The 27,448-nt window shown below is 38.5% G+C and overlaps 4 protein-coding genes across 9 annotated transcripts in view; 1 reads left to right on the forward strand and 3 right to left on the reverse strand.

Annotated features, from left to right (window-relative positions):
• The first annotated feature begins 1,230 nt into the window (after positions 1 to 1,230).
• On the forward strand, positions 1,231 to 10,848 carry si:zfos-943e10.1 (GRAM domain-containing protein 2B). Of its 4 annotated transcripts, none has more exons than XM_020924748.2 (13): positions 1,231 to 1,446; positions 6,796 to 6,972; positions 7,235 to 7,298; positions 7,379 to 7,451; positions 7,536 to 7,639; positions 7,721 to 7,819; positions 7,898 to 7,969; positions 8,057 to 8,125; positions 8,209 to 8,302; positions 8,382 to 8,471; positions 8,559 to 8,658; positions 8,735 to 8,842; positions 9,065 to 10,848. In XM_020924748.2, exons 1-13 carry the CDS (start codon positions 1,355 to 1,357, stop codon positions 9,081 to 9,083), a joined length of 1,161 nt encoding a protein of 386 aa, XP_020780407.1. In that variant the 5' UTR covers positions 1,231 to 1,354; the 3' UTR covers positions 9,084 to 10,848. The 4 variants fall into 4 exon arrangements, with proteins under 4 accessions (XP_020780407.1, XP_020780409.1, XP_020780410.2 ...); XM_020924750.2 differs by having other exon boundaries at positions 6,799 to 6,972; XM_020924751.2 differs by lacking the exon at positions 1,231 to 1,446 and adding an exon at positions 5,501 to 6,165.
• A 356-nt stretch (positions 10,849 to 11,204) lies between these two features.
• Positions 11,205 to 12,555, reverse strand: lim2.2 (lens intrinsic membrane protein 2.2). The gene is made up of 4 exons (XM_020924753.1): positions 12,378 to 12,555; positions 11,818 to 11,958; positions 11,348 to 11,482; positions 11,205 to 11,275 (listed from the first exon to the last, which is right to left on the reverse strand). Exons 1-4 carry the CDS (start codon positions 12,553 to 12,555, stop codon positions 11,205 to 11,207), a joined length of 525 nt encoding a protein of 174 aa, XP_020780412.1.
• Positions 12,556 to 15,429: 2,874 nt separating this feature from the next.
• On the reverse strand, positions 15,430 to 25,295 carry LOC110160014 (WD repeat-containing protein 47-like). Of its 3 annotated transcripts, none has more exons than XM_055164808.1 (16): positions 25,147 to 25,295; positions 24,135 to 24,218; positions 23,676 to 23,759; positions 23,505 to 23,589; positions 22,664 to 22,972; positions 21,766 to 22,205; positions 20,905 to 21,001; positions 20,032 to 20,204; positions 19,209 to 19,469; positions 18,704 to 18,767; positions 18,464 to 18,621; positions 17,916 to 18,082; positions 17,656 to 17,826; positions 17,385 to 17,516; positions 16,725 to 16,943; positions 15,430 to 15,939 (listed from the first exon to the last, which is right to left on the reverse strand). In XM_055164808.1, exons 1-16 carry the CDS (start codon positions 25,167 to 25,169, stop codon positions 15,794 to 15,796), a joined length of 2,613 nt encoding a protein of 870 aa, XP_055020783.1. In that variant the 5' UTR covers positions 25,170 to 25,295; the 3' UTR covers positions 15,430 to 15,793. The 3 variants fall into 3 exon arrangements, with proteins under 3 accessions (XP_055020783.1, XP_055020782.1, XP_020780276.1); XM_055164807.1 differs by having other exon boundaries at positions 24,135 to 24,327; positions 25,147 to 25,286; XM_020924617.2 differs by having other exon boundaries at positions 24,135 to 24,323; positions 25,147 to 25,250.
• A 604-nt stretch (positions 25,296 to 25,899) lies between these two features.
• camsap2a (calmodulin regulated spectrin-associated protein family, member 2a) overlaps positions 25,900 to 27,448 on the reverse strand; it is a 32,611-nt gene continuing 31,062 nt past the window's right edge. Inside the window, exon 18 of the mRNA XM_055165011.1 lies at positions 25,900 to 27,038. Coding sequence (XP_055020986.1) covers positions 26,733 to 27,038 — 306 coding nt within the window. The 3' untranslated portion in view covers positions 25,900 to 26,732. The remainder of the gene's footprint in view (positions 27,039 to 27,448) is intronic.

The raw sequence follows: 27,448 nt of genomic DNA on the forward strand, positions 1-27,448 counted from the left end.
ATTACACATGCATTCTATTTGTGGGGGTTGTCCTGGTTATGTGATTCTAGGTGTAAAAACAGACACATAAGAGACAGACTCACACTAACACCAACACCTATGAGTAATTTGCAAGCAGATGCCAGGCCAGCCCGCGCTATTTTTAATATAATGCAATAGTTAACATATAGTTCAAGACTGTTAAGGACAAGATGATGTATTTCATTCTATCATTTTGCTGTAGTCTTTGCCATGACCACACTTTCCTCCCACAATAAGAGGATGAAAACCCATACATAGACCTAAACTCGTCTGCCAAACATTCACACCTCCTCACATAAACGTAGGCCTAATTACGTCGATGAGGTGGACATTATCTTGGCAAAGGTGGGAGCAGGGAAGACTGTAGGGTAGACTGCGTAGGACAGCTTGTGTGCGGGTGTATGCTGTGTCATGTGCCTGCAGTAACAGTGCTCCTTCTGTTCCCAGTGCGTGTGGTGGTTGGTGACGCTACAGCTGACTGGCATAAAAAATAAGGCTTTTAGGACACTTAGTTTGCATGAATTTTATAGCCTCCATGTTATGCTCTCTTTCTCTGTTCAAGCTTCTGTGAATGCAATGTGCTATAAACTCTTCTGTGTGTACAAAAGTTTCACTGGTCTTTCATTTTGTCAGCTGACATTTATTTGCACAGGCATGCACCACCACCTTGCCATTTGCTCCCACAGTTGTTGTCTTCTTGAATGGGGGGTGGGTTATTTCACTTGCTCTATGCTATGCTGGGAAATTACAACAGGCCGTGTGTTGTAATTGAAGGTCTTTACAACAGCCTTAACAACCAACCATACAGTTGGCCTGTCTGCCCTTTGTACATGAATGCAAGCTGATATTTCAGTTCTCCTAGTACAATATTTTAACATCGTTATCAGACAATTGCCTCCATTAAACGAGCCTCCCTGATCTTTGCATAGCCTACTAGTATTCTGACACCAAGTTCTTGTGTTTGTTGTTCTACTCGCACATGTATTGAAGTTGCATGTAAATCATTATAAGTGATCTGCTCTACTACAGCCCATAGACTGTGCTACAGCCTTCCGATCATCTGATAGTGGTACGACCCACACACCATATATGGTGGTGGACGGTCCTAACAGCTCAGCCTCCGCGCCCTGATTGGAGGATCTGACCTGACATGACCATTTTTTCACATCCGTCCCTTGCTCTGATTGGCTGTGAGCCTTGGTCCGATTTAGGCTCATTATCTTAATCAGCCGTGGATGAAGCGAGAAAAGAAAGCACAAGCTAAACAAGATCGGCGGAGTTTGGCGTGGAGCGTGGTTGTAACACGAAACAACCACCACTGGGCGAGGAAAGGATGCTTGAAAACAAGAGAGAAAGATTAAAAACCTTCCTGAAGAAGATCGACGAGAAGGCCATCGTCAGAATCAAGCATTTCATGAAAGAGGGGTGAGTCAATGAATGTAGCTAGCTAACCAGGCTGTACCGTTATCTCCCGGAGAGCATCATTAGAGGGATCATAGTAATACAGTGATGGTGACAACCAGGACATTGTTGACTATATTCTGATGTGATTTTATGATGTAACTAAGCTGTAACACGAATATCTATTCCGGCATCTATAGTGCTAGTTAAATGTTTCTAGCCTTGTCTTGCAGCTGTAGCTAGCATGCTAGCTGTCCCGTTAGCTGTCGTGTTGTCAGGGGTGGCCTTATCTGTCTGGTCACATTCTGTACTATTCGCTACGCAAAGAGTACTAAATCAGTAGAGAACATAAGAATCTGAGAGTGTGTGTGAATCGGGTTACACTTCACACTTCAGACACAGTGTGCTGCTCCTGCTGTGTTTGAACTTGACCTCCACGTCTCACTCATCAGCTGTGTATGAGCTCAGCACCTGTCCCTGATGAGGCACATTAGAGCCTGGGATCAGCTCGATAATCTATCATCTATCATATATCATCTATCATCTCTCATCTCTGTAACACACTTTCTTTGAAATCTATTCAAAGTGTACATGATGTCACCTGTTTGTAACTTGATAAACACAAAACACAGATACAAAGACTTGCCTGTAGTTATTTGTAAGCCTCTAAGTCTATTTGACCTTTTAAAAGTTTTAAGTTAATGAGTAGCAAAACCAAATGTTGGATGTTAATTTATTAATGACTCTACTTATATTGCTTTTATAAGTGAAAGTTCCTCTCTGTTGTATTTGTTGGTAATTGAAGAGGATTGCCATATAGGACTTGCAAGTGTGTGATTTCCTAGAAAGTCCTATTTTTAGGATGTGTGAGTCACCTACAGTGTGGTATAGTGTGTTGCATAAAGGCACCCATGTGTCTATGTCTTCATGGGTGCTGCCTTTCACTTGCCTTCCTGTAGATAGACATTTGATATTGACTTCTGGCTCTCACAGTAGCTATGTGCTATGAGCTTTACAGAATGGCATGTTGAGTGGCGTGACCATCTAATGCCACAACAATTTTGTGGGTGTTGACCTGACCATAATAGTTCTATTTTGTATTAAGGCTGCTCCACTGATTACAATTGAATCGAAATCACAATTTGAAAAGATGCAAAGTACAAAGGCTGCCATTTTTTATACCATGATTTCCTTCACAAACAACAAAATATCCTGTCTTATACTACATAAAAACGGCTAGCCCTGTGGATTATGTCTGTACAAACATGTTCTGAAATGTGATTGATGAATGATTGTTATATTAGTTTGTCACTTAATATGTCAGTCTTTTTGACAATTCACCTGTACGCAACGCTTGTCGGAAACATTGCAATTGGATATTTTACTCAAATCGTTCTGCCCTGCAATTATAGGATGTTTTTCTTTTTTTTTGGTTACTTTGAATAAAGAAACTGGCTATGTCCCAGAAGTGTTTAAAAGAGCCAACATCATTTGAACTTCCTTGAGTGCGTGGATGGCCTGTTGGTTTTGCAGATCCTGGAATAGTCTGGGTGTGGTTGCCTTAATGGTGGCTGTTCCTGAAAGATGCTGTGGTGGTAATAAGCATCTGTTGAGGTCTCCCCAAAGGACCAGAGCCAGGAACAGTCTTGAATTTGGACACAGAAACCCACATTCTGCTGGGCTTGTGGGTAATTGAAGAGTTGCTTTAAAACAGGTAGTCAAAGTTGAGTTTGTATGATGCCTCTGTCAGATAAGTGTTAATGGCTTTTCCACTTTGAGCTTTCCATCATCTGTAGAAAAATATCCTGTTTGTAACGTTTTCACAATACATTGATAAATTCCATATCTCTGCCGGTCGTATTTTTGTTGGGGAAAAAAATGTAATAAACAAGGATAGAAAAGCCTTGTATGTCATAGCATAAAGAAAATCCAATATTTTAACAACACTGATGCAGTTGAAGTTTAATTTGAATTGAGAGTCAATGATTAACTTAGGTCGTTTTAATTGAGAAGTCTACATGAAATCCTCTGTCAGTAAAAGCGCATGGTTTGGAGCAGAGGTCAGACTCTTTGTGTTAAATGACAGTGATTAAAAGACTGTGTTGTACTTATCTTCCTGAAATGTATATTACCATTCCCCACTAGTGCAAATAAAATGTCCACATGACAAATTTTGAAGCTCAAAATACAATTCATGTTTTATTAATAAACATAGTAATCACCATGAATATTTTTATTTTCACCTGAGTGGTCAAACTAGGTTGCATACATTCCCCAGTTATTCTTGTTGGCATTTAAAATTGTTTAGTTTCTTTGTATTAGTCTGGGTACATCCCCATGCCCTACTTGGCCTTGGTCAGGTGAGATGTTTCCATTGGGCGCTCACATGCCCGCTTGCTGTGGTCTTTTAAATGCTCAAAGACCTCTCTGTCTGTACAGTCAGAGGAAGTGCTCTGGTCTTGTGACTTCCCACACGGGCTGTTAGATACTACTATTAGATGCTTGTTGGTGTCATTCAAATTTAACTATAACAGTTACATGTTTTTTCTCTCATTATTGATTAATCACGGTTTTCCATTTAAATAAGTCTTATTTTGTCATATTAAAATATAAACGAGAGATGTTTAATTGCCAATCAGAACTAAAAGGTAAAAGTTCTTCTTTCTAAATCCTTGCTTTGCTCCAAACCATACCATATACATTAGGCTTTTACAGACTAAAGATTGGCTCTGAAGCAAACAATGTCTATAAGTACCCACTAGATGGTGCTGGCAGGTCAAATCGTAACATCACTTCTGAATCATTCAATGTTATTGTTTGGAACTACAAAGAAAGTAAGCCATTAAGAGATCCATTCTTGGGAGCAGTGACGTAAAAATTGACGTAAAAAGTGGCACTCCTTTACAACAAAATAATGCATCACTGACATTAAAGCGTTGAGTTATGAAATTTGATATTCCACTTAAATTACTCACTTGCAAATAAAGCAAGTAGCTCCTTTGTTGCACATACTTTGTTTATTGGTTCACTTGTAGTAGATTGTTTGAAGGTTTTAGGTTAATTGTCTGTGCAGACTGTGTGCTGTCTTTTGTCATGTACATTGTAGCTTTAATGTGTGCCTGCTTTGTCATTGAGAGCAGGCTTTTTGCAGGTTTTGTCAAGTCTGAATTAGGAACAGTCTGGCAAAGGCTCCATTACCCTCCTCCACTTTCACCCCCAACCTCCAACTGTTGTGGCCCTTTGAGTCTTTTCCATAGCGACCATTGGCTGGGCATTGTTTAGGACCTCGGGGAGTGCATTCACAGAATTCAGTCCTTGCTGGTTGTTCCTGTGCTTCACTTGGATCTGGTTTATATTGCTGTAAAAAGGACCTTTAGACACGAGTATTGAGCCATCACAGTAGGACTAAGGCAGAAGGCAAACTGCTTGGCGATCACTTTGACTTGTGCAGAGTTTGGAGTCATGGAAAAAGACAGAATCAGATCAGTTCTTTCTGCTAGTTCTTTGTGCTCTTGGGCAAATGGAAGGTAAGTGGGGCAAATAGTTTTTAGCTTGAGATCTGCGTTTTATGTAAGTGGAGATATTAAATCAATCTTGATAATAAGTGATAGAACACGCTCAGATGAGTTGCATAAGTGTTTGCATCGACAGGTTCACAGTTGCCTAGGAATGCTGTCATTGTGCTTTTCTTTTTTATATTTCAGAATCCATATAATTGACATCCTGGCTGGTGAAATGTGCGTGTTGTGCCTGAAGTCATGTTGACAAATGTCTCACTGTAGAGTTGACTGTATCTGGTCTGGGGCCAGAAGTGATTGTTTGAACAAGGAAGTGGGTCAGAGGTTATCGTTGTTTTTCGGCTATATCTGGACTGCCTGATATTTGCATTAAAACTCCAAAGCTAACAATATGTAAAACTCTCACACATTTTCTATTTGTATGAAGTAAATGTGTAAAAATAAAAGAGAGAGAAAGAAAGTTTGCTAAAGAGGTGTGAGGTGGTGGTTGTGGTTCTTAGCTTATAGGAAGTGAGAAGCAGAATTTCCCTTTTGAGTAAGTTGGTTTTAATGCAATTCTGTAGTTAAAGTTAACCTTTAACCTAGTTTCATAAGTTGGTCTGTAGGTCTAACGGTAGTGCTAGGAGGTGTGTTTTCCAACAGGAAGTCAAACAAACCAAACTTGTATATTTTGTGTATGTTTGTTTGTCTTAAGTTAGACCTCCATATACCTCTGCCAGGCTAGTCCCAACAGTTGAGTAAATAAGCTGTATGCATTCAGAGCTGTTAAGACAAGCCCAGGCTTGTTAATTGATTCTGAATTCTTTCATCCTAAATCCAGTTGGAGTTGTGTTGGATAATCGTCTAAAATACCTTTATCACATGTTCCTATAGAGAAGGTTCTTGTATTGTCTGTTTGCCTCTGGGGGAGTGGTTGAGTTTGACGTCACTGACTACGGAGTGTCACACCATTTCACCAGAGCTGCTTCCTCATTACCACTGAGTTCTGACGGCAGTTTTTCCCTCTGGGACTTTGTGGAAAAGAACTTATCTCTAATTTGGACTACGCTGTGGGGTTACTCTTGCAATCTAAGGACTTTTAGGCAGTTGCTCTGGTTGTTTTTTTCAAAGCTCTGGATTGTTAACGCATGAGAACTTTAGACCAAATTGTGGTCAATTAATTAGAAATGCCTACAGTTAGTAGGTATATAACTTTTCGTGCATCCAAGCGTTTCAAAATTACAAGGTAAGATTCTTTTATAAAAGCGCTATAGTTTTTGGTCTGAATTGGCTTTGGTCAAGGACAGGGCATGATCTTTAAACTCCTGTGACTATCATTCCTCCTTTATTGGGCTATATATCAATGGCTTAATACCTATTTTATATCAGTTATTTGCTTTTATTTGTCGGTATTGGGATCTTAATAGGCCTTTCTTGTTATGTGAAGCACTTTGAATTTGTGTGCTCTACAAATAAACTTGAGCTCTGTTTGAACCAGGTCTGTGAACACATTTTGTAATAAAGCAGGCAACAGATGTTCTTATAGACGCTGTTTGAACACTGACGCAGCTAAGACCTGTAAAACTAGAGGTTTGGAAAGTCCGCAGAGTAGTCTTTCAGTTGTTTTTTATAGACTTTGACTATTAAAAGCATATTTTGTTTTTGTTATAATTTCTAAGAATGAGTTCATATTTCGCGGTTAGACATTATTGTTTTGTGTATTGTTAAATTGGTTCTGTAATTGGCCTGTTGCAATGTTGAGAGTCAAGTTTCCATATTGTTAAACTGGTTATATAATTAGCCTATTGCAATGTGAGCCAAGTTTTTGTTTATTTCTGAATGCTACCAACTCCAAACTCTGCTTCTGTGTGTCCAGCAGCTACCCCGTGGAGGGCAGTGGTGGTGGACTGCCGACCAAACTGAAGAAGAGTCGGAGCAGTCTAAGTAATGGAAGCATCAAGAAGGTGGAAGCCCGGAAAGCCTTAAGTCTGGAGGCAGCCCAGCTCGAGCTTCAACAACAGCACAAAACCCTCAGTCGACAAGGGGCCGTGAGGTGAGGACACATTTTTTAAAAATAGAACAGATGGAAATGCAAGAATCTTTCAAATGTAATCCACGCCTTTTATTGGCTTATGACGTGGCTATCGGAGTGTATCACAAGATCTGATCAGGCTGCTGTCCTGACACGCACATGACTCCATAGTAGTGTTTTCTCACATGATCCAAGCCCTTTTGGTAGATTTGTTATAGTGTAGCCTGGCATAATATATTTGCTGCTACTAGGGAATCTTTTCTAAAATATTCTGTTTCAACAGGTCTCAGACATTCGATGAGGACAGCAAAGGCTTTGAAAGGACAGAAGGAACTGGTTCTCAAAGTGTAAGCTTATAAAAAAAAATGGAATTGTACAGATAGTTCAAGTAAAAGTTAAATCTTAAAATGTTTTGTTTATTCTTCAGAGCTTCATAAAGCACAACAAGACATTCCACAAGTTATTTCCTGATATTCCTGAAAGTGAAGATTTGATACATGGTAAGAAAAGTTTTGTAAGGGTTTTTGTACCTGTAGAAAAATGCAACTTATTTAATTACAAATTCCTTCCCTCTACTTTTCCAGCATACCTCTGTGCGTTGCAGAAAGAAGTGCCCTACCACGGAAGGCTCTACATCACAGATAAAAATGTTTGCTTTTTTTCCTCTGTTTTGCTGAAGGACACAAAGGTAGGCATGCATTTCAGCCATAATTATTTTTTTTAAACGTTACTTATTTGAAACTTGATTTAACAGCAGTGGTATTTGCAGGTTGTTGTTCCTGTTTCCTCCATCCAGATTGTGAAGAAGCAAAACACAGCCCTGCTTGTCCCTAATGCTGTGTCCATTCGTACTACAGAAGGAGACAAGGTCAGTTTCTTGACTTTGGTCTCAGAACCCTCTTTTAATTGTTTATAATTGTTAATACATATTTGTTTTGTTTTTTAGTATCTTTTTGTATCTCTGCGTAACAGAGAAGGATGTTATCAGCTTCTACGTTCAGTCTGTCCTCAGATTGAGGTAAATTTTGGCAAGTTTGAAACAAAAAAAAAAAAGATGCTAGTTACATTTTAATTAGTTCAGTCTGATTGTGATTTGTATTTTTAGGATGGCAGCACAAACAGTAGCCCCATATTTTCCTCAGCTGAAAACAGCTTTGAGAAGAGCAGACTTGTGGTAAGAAAACTACCATTTGTGAAATCTACAACACTGATGTTTATTACTGATTTCTAATGGTAAAATGTTGTCCCTTCAAATAGAACTCTAGTCAGTCGAGTTTGGAGGACAGCTTTGACCTCTTTGACGGCTCTGATGTTCAGACTCAAGCACAGCCTCTCTTCAGACCCCACAGAGGTAAGGGATTTTCATACAGATGCATAAGTCTTGAATTTCAGTCAGTGCTATATGCTAAGGTTGAAACTTTCTATTTCAGAGACCGTGCCTAATGGGACTGGTTCCACTCTAAGAAGCATGCACATAGAGCCAAGTGATAGCTCCTCATCAGAAGACCTGTCTGTGTCAAGTATGTGTCCTAATCACTAGTTTATCAGGTCATGTTAAAATGCTGTTCAAATGGACATGTTTGACTCACATATATCTGAATGGACAGGTGGGTCCTGGGTATGGTGTGTGACTGAAAAGGCTCGATCCTTGTTTGTTCAGAGGGAGGCCAGCACTCTTAACACTTTACTTTTCATTTACTTGATTTTGTAAGTATTTAACTTCTCCTAAAAATGACAAAATGGAATAAGGCAATGGACTAATCCAAAGTTACTCTTTTTACAGGGTTGTTTTGCTGCTACTGTCTTCGGGCTATATAGGCATGCGTATTGTTGCCTTGGAGGAACAGCTCACATCTCTAGGTGCTCTACCTGAGTTTACACTACAGAGTGGGTAAGTGTCTTTGTGCTATTCTGTAATGGTTTATTTCTGTGTGTTTGACACCATGGCATGTAAAATACAGAATTACAGGTTATAATCAATGGCGTATTCCTATTTACAAGAACTACTCTAGTATTGGAAGGATCTATTGCATTTCTGTAATGGGTGTGTCATATCTGCCTGCCAAGGTACTTGAGTAATGCGACTCTAAATGGGTTTCGTTTTTCTTTTTAGATATCGCCAGGAGACATAACCTGCGCTTACTCAAGGAGAGATTGGTTAACTTGCAACTAGAAGAATATTTGAGTCTCTTTCACAGAAGAGAAAAGTCAAGACTGTTGACAATCTTGTCTGAAATGAAGGAAGACTGCCCACCTGTGCAATAGAAGATGTTTGGTGATTTGAAAGGTGCAGCAAACACAAGGCATGCCACAACTTGTTTTATGAGCCAAGCCAAAATGGATAAACTCACTGCCTGGTTGCAGTGTGTTGTTAAAACCAAAGCCAAACGGCTCTGAACTCATCATGTGCCACGTCAGAGGCAAACACACAAACTTTCGTATCTTACTCATTGTATTCTTTGTTTGAAGCATGCAATCAAATAGGGCTATACCTCTGTGCAGGTATTTCGTGCTATGCATCGCCAAAGACGCACATAGTGCATCTTTTGCATGATTGCACAAAGATGACTTTTAACATTGGTTACTGGGTATTCCTCTCCGGTTATTCTCTTAATGACTGAAATGTAAAATCTGGTTTAAAAACAGCCTCTTGAGCTGTAATAATCCTCTGGATGATCATTTCTGGCCTTCCTCAGTCTACCATTGTTTCAGTATTAAATTTCTCATTTTTAGTGGGAGCTAACCTTTATATTTAGAAAAGTATGGGGTCTAACCTAATCTATGTTGAGAACCACCCACCAGTCTTGACTGGAAAATGCCTCACCAATGCAGTTATTTAGAGGAAGCTTTCAGAGTTTGCTCAATAAGGCACGACTGTGTTTAGCCCTGGTCCTTTAAAGTAGATCTGAGATCTGTTTTCAGCACTGTCTGAAGGGGATCGGCACCTTGTGTTTATGACCTGTAACAGGCCTCCAGAGGACCAGGTCTCATTTCTAGAAGAGTATTTAAATTAGCACCAGTATGTATTTGTACCACATTTACACTAACCAAGAAGTGTGTGAATTCTCTTCATTTTTGAGTGAGAATTAAAACAAAACAATTTTAAGGTCTAAATTCTCAACAGCTGTTAGATGGTCCCAAAATTTCAATATGCAAAACCTCTTACTGTATGCACGATAATATATAATGTATCTGTATGTGCTGTTTTTATTGAGCTTTACGTTTGTGGTAGGTTGTGATGGAGAGAAAGTGGACAGCTCAAGGGAGCATTGCACTTTAAATGTGCTTTGCCATTCAGAATCTAAAATCTGGTTGAGACAAAATGGCAGAGCTGACAGTCTGTGGTATATGATGGTGCTAAGATCTTTTAAACTCTTTTTCACTCAGGGGTGGGGGCATTGCCCACCACGTTCAATAATTTACTCCTTTTCATTTCAAAATCTTTTGTTTATGGCTGACCCCCCACTCAAAGAGCACACGTTTTATCTGAAATCACCACCCTGGTTAACAGATTCATACTGTATCCTGCTTCTCCCAATGTTCCTTTCATCTTTGAACACTGTCACACTGCCCAGGTACAAATAAAAAGGTTTCGTTTAAGGTTAATACATTTCATGACCTGTTTGAAGAGACTCAGGAGATTCTCCTCAATATGTCATAAACAGCAATGTCAGTTGTATTTCCCCATACAGGGGCGCACACACCCGCTGTCCTCAAGACGACCTGTGCAGTGGGTGGTTTTGCACTATTTCAAAGTGTTGTACATAATTTTGTATTGATTGTCAATGTCCTTAATTCTACTATGGTCCTATATTTATTTTTCATTCTTTGTAATTCAAAGTAGTCTCTGTGAGATGACTTTGTTATTGTTGAAAATAAATCGAATGTTGAGAAGTATTTTGGAGTTGTTTGAATGAACATTTTGTTTGTGGTTTCACACCTATTGCTGAAGTATGTACTGCCTTGTTAAGTTTGTTATGATGCCATTTCTCATTCATAAGATTACATCCAACCATATTTAAACTAAGTTTATGTTGAAAGTTGAACATTGGTATGTTCAAATGTCAAAAAACATTTAGCTCCCTCTAGAGGAAACAGATGTCTAAAAGGACACAGAACGATAAATTAAAAAAGCTACACGATGTATCCTGACTGATTTGTAAAATTACATTTATTATTAGATATGGTGTGCATCTTTAAACACCTTTTTCATTCTCACTGGAAGCTACTTGCAAACCGATGGGTCAGTCTTCTTAGCTCTCAATGGTATTTGAAGGAGCAGGCTCCAAAGTGTTCCTTCGGTAAGCACACAGTTGAAATACTCCTGAGGGGAAAATATGGACTTAAAGTCTGCTTAAAACATTTTTGAATTAAACAAATGGAAAAGAGTGATTACCAGCCACAAAAGCTAAAATAATGGCTACCCAACCGATAATGTAGGACCATGAAAACCTCCAATTTAAGAAGCGCTTTCCAAAGAAGGTGACTGTGACCCCAGTGTAGATGGCCAAAGCCAGCAGTGCCAGGAATGCTGTTAAAACAACAAAGCAAGTTAGAGGCATAAGAGATGATAAATCACTCCATGGTATCAGATCATTTAAAAAAAAAAAAAGATTAAAGGGTGAAATGAATTTAAATTTAAGAACCAGGTGACAGTTTAGGGTAAATTGATGAGGTACTTCAATGTGTCAACATATTCCAATTGTATTATATATGTTGAAGGTATAAGACATTTTCCGCTGATAAGTTCCATCAATTTCCATACAAACTGGCCTGAAAAGGCTGACACCCAAGTGAATGAATAATTAAATTTTACCTTTCACTTACCATGGAAAAGACAACAGAATCTAACTGTTTTGAGCCCACCTGACAGAATAAGGGCGATCCCACCAGTGCGGACCCTCCTGTTCTTGGTCCCATTGGTGAAAGCAGTCAGACCAAGCACCACTCCAGCCAAACAGCTCAGCACTGCCAGCAGCATGAAGGCCCTGGTGGCGTCCCAGAAGGCTATGAGCAAAGATAATACTGTTTGTGAAGTCAGAAAAACTTTACCAAACATGTTTCTCCAGGAAACACTGTATAATAATAAAGCAGTAAAAAAAAAGTTATAGTGAACAAACTGCCTATTTATTAATCAGGCTCAGTAACTATTCATTTAATATCCTGGTTACTATTTTTGGAGTTACTAAGAATGATTCAGACTTGGTAATCACTTAATCAATACCCCATAACCCCTTAATTACCTACTAAGATTCAGGTTTATAGTAAGACCCAAACCCTATCTCCTTTAACCTTGGATCCCAGATTATTCTTGATAAAAAAAACAACAACAAACAAACAGTATAGTCTATATACTATAAACCTTTTTTATTATTTGTTCATGCTTTAAGTTGTCATAATATAATACCCTAAAAAGTTACACTCACCTACAGTAATGGTGTGGCCATGGCACTTATGGTTGATACAGAACCTCCACAGCCCCTGATGGGCCCAGCTGCCAGAGTATCGGTACTGCATCCAGAAATCTGTCGCTGTAGTGACAATGAGAAGCACCAGGGCGGCCACACCACAGATAGTGCCTCCTCCTGCTAATGTGTAGAGCATCACGCACAGGCTGAGAGGGACACCGACCTCAGCTACCAAACAAGGAGAAAATGATGGATTGTTCTGCTGTGATTTTCTTTTTTCTTAATTTTTTAAAATACAAATTTGAATTAGGATATCTATTTTTTAACATTAACATTTATCATTTTTAACATTTTCAACATAAATGTGCATTCATTTGAGGCTAATAAACTTGTATTAGCATGTTTCCGTGTCACTGTGTAGCAAAAAAAAGTTTGACTTCTGTTGACAGGACACACATTTTTAGAGCAAATAAGTTCAGTCATTCCAAGCTAAGGGGGGGGGGGGTGTTTTTTGTAATATAGTTATTTCTTGGGTCTAGTCAGTCATAGAAATGGTCATTGAAATGAAATTAAAATGGATATTACATGGCAAAGGACAATGTAATCAATAGGAAAATCTGGCTCCTGCCCCCAATCTGGGAGTGTAACATCTTCACATTCTACACTCTGAAAACTACCAATGGACCCAACCTGATCAATTTAGGGATTATAGACTCACTATAGCCTATATAGTATAATTATTATGCATAAGAGCATTAAACATTTTGTATTGTGATTATGGTTATGGTTTACAGTATACTATCACCTGCTAAACTGTGCTTTTCACACATTTTTGAGATACAGATGTAGAATAGTGATAAAGTATTAGTCCACTGTAGTGCTGTGATGTTGAACAATGCCAAATTGACTGTAAAACAATGAGATTGCCTATGTAGCGGTCCTGTCTTTTGTCTGGCCATAAGTCCCCTCTCTACACGGTCAACCCATGTCCCACTGCACAACAAATGAAATGTCAGCACTGTGGTTTTCTGTCACTCCACAGTTTCTACAAATGAACACCAAAAGCAAATCTGAAAATCAGATTCATAGAAAAGTATTCCATCCACACATTTCAAATTACTTAAGTAATTTGCAAATAGATTTGTATTGATATTAATACTTGTCTTACTATTTTCTCTCAGCAAATATGCACACTTCAAACAACCACAGCAGTGATAGGTTAAGATGAATACCGTAATATAGTTGGGCGTCTGTCCGAACGCTGGCTCTCTCTGGACTCGTATGCTCTTTACAACCCTGCACCTCTGAATCCCATTGTGTGCAGCCTCACAAAAGAGTTGAATGATCCAGGGCAGTGTGCACAGCTCTGCAGCTTCAACCTAATTTACAACACTAACACTGATTCAGTAGTTATGAGCAGATATTGAATTTATTAACTTTTCTCTTTTTATTTTCCATAAAGCATATTATTCTACTGTGGAGCATTTGTGTAGACACTTAATGAGAGTATTTGAGTCACTTTTGTTGAATGGTCAAAAGCACATAATTTCTTGAGACAGATCCAAAGAATTAAGGAACACTTAATTGGATTCTAGCACCACTGGAGTCTGGTCAGTAAATGGGCTATCTGTAACTGAGGGCTTGTTGATATGTTTCAGTAACTTTGGTGTTAATGAATAAAAATGGCTTTACAATGACTTTCTGTAGTTAGTGTAAACTACTGCTGTAGTGATTAACAATACAAAACTAAATATTATATCATTTCAGTTGTCAGCCATCAAAAATGTACCATGTAACAGGAAGCTAAAACACATACTGTATATTGGTTATGTTCATGTGAGCTCATAATATTCTCTAAGACCTATAGTTTAAGTGACATGGAGGTCAGACTTCTATACTATTTAAGTTATTGTTTTTGTTTTGTTTTTTAACAATATCAAAATGCAGATGTTTTGATCTGGTTCACGGATGGTTAATATTTCTGTAATTATTGGGCCTACACACATGAAACGGGAAATGGCATAATACTGAATGTTTTCTATCATCTGAAATAAATATACATCTGAATAAATAAACATAATTCAATTATAAATGCGTGATTGCTTTAAGAGTATTATGACAAGTTTGTGGGGCTAATCTTTAACAAATAAGGTTCCATATTGGTGGATCATAAATTAGGAAATTTTGTGAATGCCTCCTTTCCATCTTGAACAGATTGCTTTTCCGAAAACACCTTTAATTATTATTTGTATGTTTTTTGCCAACTGGCAACTGTTCCTTTTCACTCAAATTAAAGTAGCTACAATAACACTATTTGCAAATACATAGGGAGACCATGGAAATGAACATCTTTGTGCTTGTTTTTAATTATTATTATTTTTTATTTCTTTGGACATCGTGTTACTTCAGAGTGTACATGAGGAACCCAGAGATGCAAGTCAACTCCATCAGTGTAACTATTTTACCACAATGTGAGCCAGGAGATGACAACATTAGACCACTGGAAACAAAAAAATACTAAACCAGATTTGTTCATTGCTAGCTGCTTTGCATTCATTAAAGTGTATCATTGGCAGAGAAAACCCTAGCAGTCCATCAAAATACAAATATTCATTTTAGTTGTGCTTTTAGTGTGTCAGAATTACAGGAATGTGGACATGCCTTAATCTTGCACATCTTCAATGCAAATCATGCAGGACAGTAGACACAAAAATGGCATTTTTATTCAAATATCCATATACTTATAAAGTGCTATGTAGGTTTTCTTGTGGAGGGTCCATCACCTGCATGTCTTATGCAATAGTTGGGTACATTCCAGGCAAAACAACTACTGACCAAAAGTTATCAGACCCTCCACCCCTCTTAACTTATGGGAATGTTAAAAAAGTTACTAAACAAAGCAATATTTAATGGTATCTATTGAATGGTATTTTTTTAATCAATTTGTCAAGGAATTTTCAATATTACTCTAATCATGAGGTAAAAACAAGAGTGCGCAAGTGATAGAAAAATAAATACAGATCTGATAAAGTGCTTAATAAAGCTAATTATTAAAAGGCACAGCATGATGTAACATTAGAGCAAATTATTGAGCTTTAATGCATCAATTATTCAACAGCTAAAAATTAAATAATTCTCAAATGTTTTACTTTTGTCACTTGTTGACAAAATGTGTGAGCTGTGGCTACATAAGCTTCAATGTGTTTTGTCACTGAACATGTTCTGCATCTGCATGAAACATTACAAATGAGCCAAGGTGGTACTTTCTAGAGCAATCACTGGATTTTTTTCTTAATGCAAAAGTCACGACAAGGAAATATTTACTTCTCCTATGCATATTTGAACAGTAAAAGTTAACTTGTTTGCACACATACACCCAAGTCATCAAAAACACACCCCACAGCTGAATGTGTGTAACATGTTCAGGTAGGAGGTCAGGGAGACGGTGGAGCCCAAAGGACAGCCGTGCGATCGGCCGACGAAGAGAGGAAGGTCTTGTCATGAGGGTGCCACCGACACTGGATCACTTTATCCCAATGCTCCCCGGCCAAGGTCTGAGGGAGGGGCTTAGTTAGGTCTCCTACAGACAGAGGGTCACAGAAAGCAGAAGAAAAGACAATTTAAAATAAAATATGATTCACAGGAATTAGTGTCAACAATTAACATATAACGTCTATGAAATATTACATTCATATGTCTGCTGCACCACCCTGTGTGTCTCGGCTGGGACACAGTCCAGTGCTTTTGTTATGAAGAGCTCATGTCTGACTTTACAAGTCTTAGACCACACCTATGTTACTCAGAATTTAAGGAGGGCTCTCTGCTTGGCAATTTTTTTTTTTTTCTGGTCACTGTCACATGACCACAAAATTGTAGTTATTTATATATTTACAACTATACAAATTTGTCTATTTAAAAACATTTAAGAAGAATTTTACCTGACAGTGCTAAAAGTGTACTGCTATTAATTGTTGAAAAATCCCAGACAAATGTTCAGAATAAAATAACAAGTAACATGTTTAAACATAGCACGAGTAGTGACATGCTCCAGTATTATGTATCAGTAAATACAAAACCTTAACAGAGTATTATCAAATACATGACATGTGTGTCTGACAATTAAAAATGTATAATTAGATTTTACACAACAACAAACTAAAAAAGATGACAATAAAATCATCTAAAAAAAATGTTTTAGATTTAGATGTACAAATGATGGAATACATCATTTGTACAAAGGAGTCTACAGTTCATGTGTTGAAAATTTGCTCAAATCATTTAACTCGGGCACATTTACATTGTTTGATGTTGATTAATGTGCAATGTCCCTTTTCAAATAGATAAAGAAATCATAAATAAATGTACCTTGAAGGTCACTGATGATGATTTTGTTGTCATAGGAGCCTGTTAGGAGATGATGTGCTCCCGGTGAGAAGCGCACAGAGCGGACATCACTGGTGTGGGGGCGATACGTCTGCACTATGCGGCCCCCTTTAATGTCATACAGCATACAGGTGCTGTCCTCCTGCCCAGTGGCCAACAGCCGCCCGCTGGGGTCCACTGCTACAGAAGCAACTGCACTTCCTGAGGAATGTATATCTACAATTAATATGTCCCTTCTAGGGATGAAATGTCAAACATTAACAATTTATTTATGGGTTTCAGCTTCTAGTTAGTTTCTATCATTGTGAATTCCATGGATAAAAAAAAAATATTAGAATGGCTTGTATCTTTTAGTTCAGATTCTCAAGCTTCTGAAAGCGTAATAACAGGCTGATCAATATTCATGTGCTCCCCACAGTTTGTGGTAATCTTTTGAGGTCACAACTTCCCTCTATATGACTGATAGAAACATGACTGTCACGGCAAATTGACTGTTAATGTGTACAAAGGAAATCTGACTCACTAAAGGTGGATTTAAAAAGTAATCATTTTGGTTATAAGATAACCATAAAAACACATCTCCATTTCAAACACACATCACGGTACATTCTGAGAGAGAAATGTTTTCATCATTTGATTTACCTGAGCCATGTAGTGTTGTGCCAATTACACGGACACAACTGGGCACCCGCAGATCCCAAAATCGAACAGTCTTGTCTTGGGAACCAGAGGCAATCATCCAGCCTCCCCACGTGTACAGAGTCAGAATATGACCTGAAAATACAGTTCTTATTAGTTTTATATTAAAAGAAATCCATTATTAATGCATATTTTTTTATCTCCCTTAATTTTCCAATTGCTGATAATCATAATTGCATCTTAACTATGTGGACCAAGTATGAAATGTTTGTACCAGTATGTCCGCTGAGGGCGTGTAGACCCTGTCCCCTCTGACAGTCGGTAGTGTAGATGTTGCAGTCTCCAGCTCCAGCACTAATCAGGATGGACCCCCCACTCTCCGGACCCTCCATAAACGCCAGGTCCCTAATGGTACCATCGTGCATACTGAACTCCAAGTCTGGTCCTGAAAAATAAAATATAAACAGTGACAGAGAAACATGTGAAGAGGTCCTTAAGCAGTTGAGAATATGAGAAGAAAACGATATTAAATACCTGTTGCATTGCAGTTGTCAGGATTAAAAGGCAAAACTTTGACATATTTATCATTTGAACCAGTGGCCAACAGCTGTCCGCAGTGACTCCATGCCACACAGTAGATGGAGCCCTTGTGGTGTTTATTTCTCCGGAAGCGCACCACTGCTTGCTTGATTACACCCGGACTGTAACAACAGAGGACAGAGAGTACCTTGCTCATAAACAAATCACAGAAGTCACCAAATAAAAATTTTTGACCAACTGATCCTGCTTTTGAACATCTCTCTTTTAAACATACTGATAAAATGGATAGTCATCACACTTAAAGCTATCTCAGTAGTGTAGCAGTGGAACAGATATATACTGAGATGAAAGCGCTTTGATGGTGAGATAAATTGTTATTTTGTTTACAGTCTTCTTGCTTCATTATTTAATTCTTTTATCCCTGTTGATATTTTTCCTCATGTATTTGAAACCACAACTGCATATATTAAATGTCATTGCATAAAACCTAATAAAGTTCTGATCATTTAAATAAATCATGGACCTATTCTATTCATCCACACCTTGCCAACATTGTTTCGGGGTAAGCACAGACTCTTAGTGTCTTTGAGTTGGAGCCCACAGCGTACAGAGACCCTGAGGGGTTAAAGGCCACCGCACGCAGAGCCTGAGTGTCCTCCAGCTGGGTCACTCTGACAAAATGGGCTTTGGTCCTTCCTTGCTGTGTGGAAAACAATAGTGTATTACTCAAAGGTGCAGAGGAAGCTGTGAAGGTGTTGAGATGATACTGTTAAAACACATACCTCTTGGGGCGGGTGGCGAGTTGCTAAGCTACCAGACTGATCCTGGATCCGGATCTTTTCAGCACTGTTAATACCAACTCTGAGTTAGAGGTAAAATATTTATATTTGTAAAACAAATTAAAGGTGCACTATGTAACTTTTCAGGTGGATGGTCTGCCACCTGACCATGGAGATTGCTTTGCCTAGAATGTTCTACACTAAAGCATTAATCTTATCTACCTTCAACAAGACATGCAGGTGACGCGAGGTCAGATTACAGATAAGATCTGGCTCTTACAGAAAGAATGTTTTTTCAGGGTATTTGGTTTAGTAATACAAACACACGTAACTAATGTCTTTACGTAGATTTTATCTTTAGCTTTGTCTAGAATATTTCTAAGAAAGGCAAGGAGCTGGCGTACCCTATACCAGAAAATATACTGCACCTTTAATGACAGAATTAAAATGGACTGTGAAGATAACTCAATATTCATTAGCTATGACAATGTATTAAGATGCATTATACCTGTGACTGATAGGAACAGGAGATTCGCTGAGGCAGGGCATGATGTGGCCTCCTCCTGTCTTCAAAGGGGTGCTACTGCTCACCCCTCCGGTCTTCTCTTTCGGCAGCACAGTTTCAGGTGTGTGGTGGTTGTGGGTGGTCCCGGGGCTTGGCGTGCTGCCATTCCCTGCTAGTCCATTCCACTGTGGCCCCAACTGCCCCATCACCTCCTCTCCTCTGTGTTCAAGTCCCACGTTCATCTCCTCCAACTTCTGAATAGATCTGCACAAGAACAGAATCCAGTTTATTAATGTTGTTTCCTCATCATAAACATACCTGGAGTTGTGTTTTGTTTCACACATGTTTAATACAAAAACCCTGCATATTTAGATCTTCTCTTCAACACAAGGTGGAGCAGAGCACTGTGACCTTTGGAGATGTAGTCAGACTATTAATGCAGGGTTACTCAAACGTGTGAAGGAAACAAAACACAACTCTAGGTATGTTTTTGATGAGGTAACAGCATTACAACAATTTTACATACTATAGGATCTTTAAAAAAATAAAAATAAAAATAAATAATAATAATAATAATAAAATTCAAGTACTTAATATTAGTCTTTTTTTTTTACTGTTGAATAACACAAGAAATGTCTAAACTGTGTATGTATCACCTAAATTCTGTACAGAGTAGTACAGAGAAGTGGGCGAAGATAGAAGTCATTTTCTGAGCATTCAAACCTCAAATACAATACAGGATTACTGCTTGAATAAATCAAAATGCAACTTTAAGTAATTAATGAACAAGGGAACACCGTTATAACATGTTTAAACAAATGTGCACCTGTTGAGGAAAGTTTCTGTGAGGTTGTTTTGAGTCCCATTTTGTGGTTTGACCCCTCCCTCCAAGAGCATCTGTTGGTACAGTTGCCTCTGCTGCTGCTTTTGCTCCAGATGTTGCTGCACACGATGCCGCTGACGATAGTATTCTTGTATCTGTTCAGTGGAGCCTCGGCGCTGCAGAAAAAGAGATATTAATAACATTATATCTGTTTTAAAAAAAATTATACCATCCAAGGCCTTGTAGCCTCATTTGGCAGCAGTCGCTATTGCCGCACACCAACTAACTCCCAAGGTCTAATTCCCCATCATGCAGTCTATAAAAAACTTCTCAAGGACCCCATCATATTCAGTAGGGCTATTATATACAGGCTCTCATCTCAGCTCATACACAAAACAATCTAGTCTCAAAACTTTGTTCCTTTAGATGGCGATGACAACACATAAAGGTGAGCGATGATGAGAATAGTCGGCCATCTTGGCGGTGACAAGGTACACATCAAACCAGATTACCATCCTGCTACGTCCATGACCTCCTCCTCCCTTTATTGGGGCAGGGGGCAGCGAGGCACAGGCGCCATTCAGGACGGGTTTGGAGAATTGCACAGGATTTATGGGACAGCAGGGGTATGGAGATGAGGTACTTTAGGGGTTTAGATGCTATGTGATGCTCTGACCCCCAACCGTGAATGCACAATAGAAATTTTACATTGACTTTGGACAGATAGATAGAGAAGCTAGGTTATAGGTTTTAATATTCGACGAAAAGGCTATGAAACCCACTGATCCTAGCTAACCAAAGAGTAAATCAGTTAAACCATGAGAACTCACTGTTACTGATTTACAGCTCATAGTTTAAAATTCAGCTTTTTATTACCTCATTTAATTCTGTGCTGCATGGCGGCCCGCCGTCTTTGCCCGGGGTCAGAGGAGTGCGCACTGGGTTGGGACCATCAAGGCCCTGTGGAAGTTTCCTGCAAGTAGAAGCAAGCTATAAAAATGTTGCACTCAAACAGCAGTCAGCTAGATAAAATAAGATCAAATCAAGTTCAAATATCAAAGTTAAATATAATTTAATTTAAAGTATATTTTGATAAAGCAGCAACAACAACAACAACAAATGTTCCCAATTGTACTCCTAACATAAATGATTTTGGTACATTGGTTATTGTATTATAATGTTTTCAGTATTTTATTTAGTAAAATATTTGCACATATTCATCCAGCAGGTGGCACTAGAGCCTGCATGTCACGCCTTGGTGCACACAATTATTAAAACTTAATTTAACATTTTCATAAATCAAAAAAATATTGTGCAGATTTGTCTGCTAACATAATTTATTTCATTGTATTATTTTTTTTTTTTTTATTGTATCGCACTGTATTTTATAGTCAAACGTTTACACACATTCATCCAGCAGGTGGCACCAGAGCCTACACATTAAGAAAGTCATAGACATTACTGGGAAAATGTGAGATTTTTAAAATGGCATCTGCAATCTTTGTGGCATGATTTCTACTTTTATGTTCTTGTTTGCACCATGAAATATGCAGCTTGATAAATAAAATGTTTACTGAGCAATGCCAGTTTAGTTTAATTCAGTTTATTTGCCAGCTATTTGCTGTATAAAAAACACAAGGGGAAAAAGTTGTGAGAAGCCGAACGAGCACAGCAGCATTCAGAGCACGTACAAAAACTATTGTAAGTAAATATTATAAAACTATCAATTTCAGTTACCGTTCAGGTGAATCCTCCTGCTGATGAAAGTGGTTTTCGACTAAGCTCCGACTCAGGGCTGCCTTTGCATTGGCCTCCATGCCTCTCTTATCCTGTGCTGCAAGACCATGTGACAGGCCGTCCAGAGCGGGGTTGAGGGACCTGGACATGTAGGTATCTGCTGAATGGGGTCTGTGGTGGAAAGGTGAGGTGGGACAGGGGGACAGGCGATTCATGAGGGGGGTGAGCAGGTCCGCGTGGCCGGCCTTACAGGGTTTCACCAGTTTATCCACGTGAATGTTCAGAGTCTTCTGTTCAAACGCACAGGTAAAGACACCAGAGGAGAGGTTCTGGAGCCAGGACAGGAGGGACAGATCCAACTCATCGCAGCCATTTCCACAAAGTAAGTCCACTCCGAGAAGCACCTCCCCCTCTCTGATCTCCTCACCTGTAGCTTTACTCTAAATAATGTAAAATAAATATATGTTACTTATTTGAAATGTACCGTAGCTGTAACATGTCAGTATTGCCTGTGTGCAATTTAGTGCTCGGGTGTAATTAGCAACGGAACATATTGGAAATTGGAGAAAGATGGAGTAGCCTAACAGAATGCACAGTAGGGAGGATGAGGTTTTCTCCTAATAAATGGAAGGAAGGAAGTTAAATGTTCTCCTTCATAGTATAATGGCAGTAATAATTTTCTTGCATTACCTTAAACTTGACTGTCTGTGTAAATGAACAGAGGCATAAATCATACTTTATCTCCAAAAATGCATTCAAATAAATAAGTATCTCTTGTAGCAAAGCTTCAGCTGACGTCTGCGAAATACTTAAAATTTAGAAACAGCAGCCACTATTATATTACATACATGCAAATGTAAAATCTATTACACGTACAATATTAAATTAAACCTTTCACCTGACAAAACTCCACACAGCACTCATAGAGGATGCCTTTGATAAGTAGCTGGAATAGCCTGTTCCCACTGGCTCTGAATCCGGCCTCACTCAACTTTCTGTCCGCAGGGATGAACTCGGCCACCATGGCACAGGCCTCCTCAAAGCAGTGCACCCGGGCTGTGCTGGGGTTCCACTCTTTAAACTCGGCGTGGTGGGTGAGGCGAGGGAGGGTCAGCAGCAGGCACAGTTTACTGTAATCTTCTTTAGTGGGACAGAACTCCTCAAGACTGTTGAGACACTTCACTGCCTCCTGCATGCTGAGCTCCAGCTGCACAATCAAATCAATGTAAATTATTCTGAGCATGTTACAAAAGTCCATAAAGCTTTACGTTTTTGGATAGATGGGAGGGATATCAAAATTACTCTTGCCAAAACGTATAATAATTTGTGACAATTTTAGAAGCAAAAAGTAAGTAATTTTAATACAAGACAGTAAAAAAATATACACCAAAATGTGATGTGCAATGTTAACTTTACTGTATCATTCAGAAAATGTGATTTCATAAAACTGGTCACATAGCAGAGAAATGGTTATTTATTAGACAGTGTGAATGAAAGTGGATTAGGGATCTCACTGTTCATTGGTTCTGTTGTCAGTCATTGTGCATGATCATTAAACTGTGATGTTTCTTCTCACAGTAACTGTTAAACATTAATTTTATACTGTCACATCCTTAACAGATGAAAATGTGTTTTATTTTTGTCATGTTTTCCAACTAATATCCATCTTTGCTATTATCATGTCATCTGAATCCAGTCAAAAATGTTAAGTATTATATATATTATATATGTATACATACATTAAGGGGATCCTCTGCAACAGACATGGCATTATTTACACACAACGCTTCCAAAAACTTCTGTTTATAAATTATATACCGAAACCTGTAAAACACACAATAAACAAAGACATCAAGACTCAGCTGATGCCAAAAGGTAAGCTTAAAGTAGATTTCATTTGAATACTTCACCTTTTCTTGTCAAATTTCTCCATTAATTCTAGAGGTTGGATAAACTGCATAACTTCATCCCACTGGCCATCTAAAATCAGCTGCCTGATAAATGGAAAAAAAGAAAAAAAAAGTTTAGAAAGATTCTGTAGATATCAAGATATTTGTTAGAAGAATTAGTTAGAAAAACATAAAACCAAAATAAAACTGTGGTGTACACTCATTTTCTGCTGTACTTTGACATTAAAGTACAGCTTCATGTCTAGATTTGTAAACTCTTCTAATGCTATTATTTATGCTTTAGTGTGTCCTGAGGTCTGCATATGGTAAAGGAATAGAGATTATAATATTGCTTCAATGTACCTCTTTATACTTATGTAGTATTGCTTCTTTTCAATAATATGCAGTGCTAATATATATTTATATTGTATATTTCTTGTGTTTGTAATAAAGAATAATAATAATAAAAACATGTCATACCGGAGGAAAAGCATATCGTCTGAAAAGAGTCCATTGATGACGCCACTCTCCTTCTCCAGGGCCAGCATACTGATGTGCAGCCTCCTAGAGTTCAGAAAGTCCAGGATGAGTTTGATGACCTCCGCCTCTTTAATGTTGATGATCTCCTCTGCTGTCATGATTCCAGAAGTCCAACTTTACAATCTAGAACTGACTAGAAAACAGAAAGATTAAAGATCATTTAACAGTATTTGGGAGTGAGCTGTTTTTGATGGAGTATATCATAAGTAAGTGCTTTACACTGTAACCTACTGACATCTGCTTGGCATTAGAAATAACATCTCAGCAAGCAAGGACTAAGAGTCACATGAGACCTGTTTTTTTTCACAAATATTTCTCGTGTATATTACATTAGGCTGTTTCAGATAACGCCTGTGGTGGTGATGAGTATCTGGGCACTGTGTGTACAAATCAATGTTAATTAAGTAAACATTGAGTAATACATTCAGTCTAAATCAATTATAAGATCAGTGGAGGCACCTTGAAAGACATTACATTTGAACATTGACATCCGTATAGTTTATAGTTCTTGTGTATTTAGAGGAATCAATCCTAGTAGTGCAGGCATACAGTGCTATTCATTATAAATTATGCATTATGTCTTTGTCTGGGCAGAGCAAAATCTGTACGAGGTGTTTGCCCCCTGGTGTTGCTCTGTCTCTGCCCTGTTCCTCCCTGCAACTCAGACACGAGCCTCACCTCTGGTACTGGATGTTCAGCGGGTCTGCGGCCCAAAAACACAAACTCAGCGCAATTTGGAAATTTTACGCACCTTGTTTGCTTCACTGCTCAACCCACGTTTTTACGCACGCAAATCTTTGGTAGAGTGACGCCGATGGAAAAGTCACAATGCTATAACCTGGCTGTCACTGTTTCAGGGCAGATGTAAATGACGTTTTACCACGCTACAGCAGCAGCGCTCTGCAGCTCACAGCTAACACGCCACCAGCAGAGAACGTGCCAAGACGCTTACCTGTCAGTCTGCACCAGCCGCATTCACGTGTCCACGGGCCGTTTCAAGTCACGCTCACACCATGAAAGGTTGTTTTATGTACATTTACAAAGTAGAATCCATCTCAGCGGGCATCAAAACACAGATCCAACACAGAAGTGATTTTTGCCCTTGTACACAGCTGTGGTTGCCATGCGGACGCAGCCTCAAACCACCAATCAGTGGCCGCGGTGTTTTCAGGTCCCGCCCACACCGGCCGCTCATTCAATTTGATCAAGTTCATTGCCTCCTGTGAAACTACTGTTTGGTTTGGAGTTTGCAATTTGCCATTATGGGTTGTAGTGCGAGGCCACTGAGCCATAAACTAGGCAATAAGAATAAAATTCTTAGCAGTAGAAAATAAATAAAAAAATCTGAAAATTTAGACAATTTAGAGATTTTTTGGATGTTTGTGTCTCAGTGGCACTGTTTTTTTGTAAATAGTTATAAATTCACAGATGCCTGGTTAATGGCCCATTCTTATTGAAACTGTAGCAGCAGACACTAACTGCTGTGACAAATCTGTGAACCTCTTTAATTACAGAATTCAACACTGCAAGGCAAATAAATATTATAGAACCACATACCCTTTATTGAATAAATATGGTCAAGAAAGTATCCATACATACAGGACCTGTAAGTCCTGACACAATTGCATTTAACTGACATTTCAGTCTTTGCCATTTCACAGAATAATGTAGCTGTGATTGTACCTTAATGTTTAACTTCCTGCACACATAATACTGACAGCATTAAAAATAACACTGTTTACAAACCTGTGTCAGCATATCAAACTGGTTCTTCGTACCACTTTAGAATAAGGGAAACATCCCTGTACAGCCAGACCAGAAACCTCAAGAGGGACTACAGGAAAACCAACATTTAATATGATAATAGTTTACACTGAGTCATAAATAATAAAGAAAATACATTATAGCTTTATCAGGCTTTGTGTTGAATATTACCCAGCATTTCTGTAAAAAGTCCTGAAAAGGCTTGTGTAAAAAGCTGAAACCGCTACGCTTTGAGCTGAACACACATGTTGTGTGAGGCTAATGCTAGCTGTATGCAACACATTTTTGGCCCTATGTAGTTTTACATACCTTATTATACAACTGTTTTACTGAGAAACTATTTTTCATTCATATAATAAAACTATTTAATGCGTTTCCACAAACAAAATACACATAAATGTAAACAAATTATTCTGTACAAGACTTAAAACATTCAGTGCTTGATGTATTGAGGAAAATAACCCGTCATTCATACTGTCTCCTTATGTTTGGCACATCATAAAATAGACACTTCATAACCACCAAAACAATGTAAAAACACAGAGAAAAGAGTCCTCCTCAGCATTGGTGACATACATTCCAGTTTTCAGGAGTCCTGCCAGATCTATTTCAATCTAGTCCATAGACCTAACAATGACGAGTATGTAGCATTGATCTAAGAACATAAATAAACATAAATGCATTCATTAAATTGGCATTGCAGGTGTTTGAATCTTCATGGATATTTACAGTGAAGTGCAATTGCTATTCTTTTTCATAGTGAGAAGTTTGGCATTAGCTCTGTGGTGGTACTACTTTTTTGGGAGTGGCTGGCTTCTTGGTTTGCCACAGGTGACCATGAATAGTCACAGCATCCACACTAGCTGACATGGTTTTAGCTGGTATCTGACTGAACTGCTTCTTGTCAGAGTTATATTTGTAGAGCCCGTCAATCATCTTGCGAGAGACACTTTTGGGGCCTATGCCTGCCAGTTTGTTGATCTCCTCGGTCTCAGGGCAGTAGGTGTAAAGAGACCGGAACTGGCATCCACCATCTCGAAAAAGAACCAGGAAGTTATTGGCCCCTGATTTCTCCATTTCCTGAAACAGAATCAATTTTGGCTTATTAGATATAACTAATTTAATGTTGAGTGTGCATAATTAATTAAATGGCTCATATTACGCTATTTTCTGGTCTATGTTACAATGTTGTTTCCTCATCCAAAATATACCTTGTGTTTTGTTTCATTCACACATGTTTAACACACAAATCACAACATTAATATTTACACTGTGCTCCACTGTGTTTTGAAACTTCATACACTTTCACTAGAATCAACTGGATGATTTCAGCCATAGAATTATCAATCTCTACTCAACGAAAGGGTATTCGTTAACTTGAAAACCACAGCTTTATGAAATCACATTGTGGAACAGAGCATTTTGAGCTTTGGAGATGTAGACAGACTAATAATAAAGGGTTACTCAAACAAGTGTGAATGAAACAAAAA

This window comes from Boleophthalmus pectinirostris, unplaced genomic scaffold (assembly GCF_026225935.1).
Source record: "Boleophthalmus pectinirostris isolate CB_2022bp ecotype Guang Dong unplaced genomic scaffold, ASM2622593v1 HiC_scaffold_7, whole genome shotgun sequence".
Taxonomy (NCBI): Eukaryota; Metazoa; Chordata; class Actinopteri; order Gobiiformes; family Gobiidae; genus Boleophthalmus; species Boleophthalmus pectinirostris.

Coding starts and splice junctions, on each gene's coding strand:
- si:zfos-943e10.1 (XM_020924748.2), top strand. CDS start 1,355: ATGCTTGAAAACAAGAGAGAAAGATTAAAAACCTTCCTGAAGAAGATC. Junction 7,970..8,056: donor CAGTCTGTCCTCAGATTGAG/GTAAATTTTGGC, acceptor TTGTATTTTTAG/GATGGCAGCACAAACAGTAG. Junction 8,126..8,208: donor TTGAGAAGAGCAGACTTGTG/GTAAGAAAACTA, acceptor CCCTTCAAATAG/AACTCTAGTCAGTCGAGTTT.
- lim2.2 (XM_020924753.1), bottom strand. CDS start 12,555: ATGCTCTACACATTAGCAGGAGGAGGCACTATCTGTGGTGTGGCCGCC. Junction 11,959..12,377: donor TGGCCACACCATTACTGTAG/GTGAGTGTAACT, acceptor CTTTGCTCATAG/CCTTCTGGGACGCCACCAGG. Junction 11,276..11,347: donor TATTTTAGCTTTTGTGGCTG/GTAATCACTCTT, acceptor TTTTCCCCTCAG/GAGTATTTCAACTGTGTGCT.
- LOC110160014 (XM_055164807.1), bottom strand. CDS start 24,292: ATGACAGCAGAGGAGATCATCAACATTAAAGAGGCGGAGGTCATCAAA. Junction 23,760..24,134: donor GACGATATGCTTTTCCTCCG/GTATGACATGTT, acceptor TCCATTTATCAG/GCAGCTGATTTTAGATGGCC. Junction 20,205..20,904: donor GCAGCACAGAATTAAATGAG/GTAATAAAAAGC, acceptor CTTTTTCTGCAG/CGCCGAGGCTCCACTGAACA.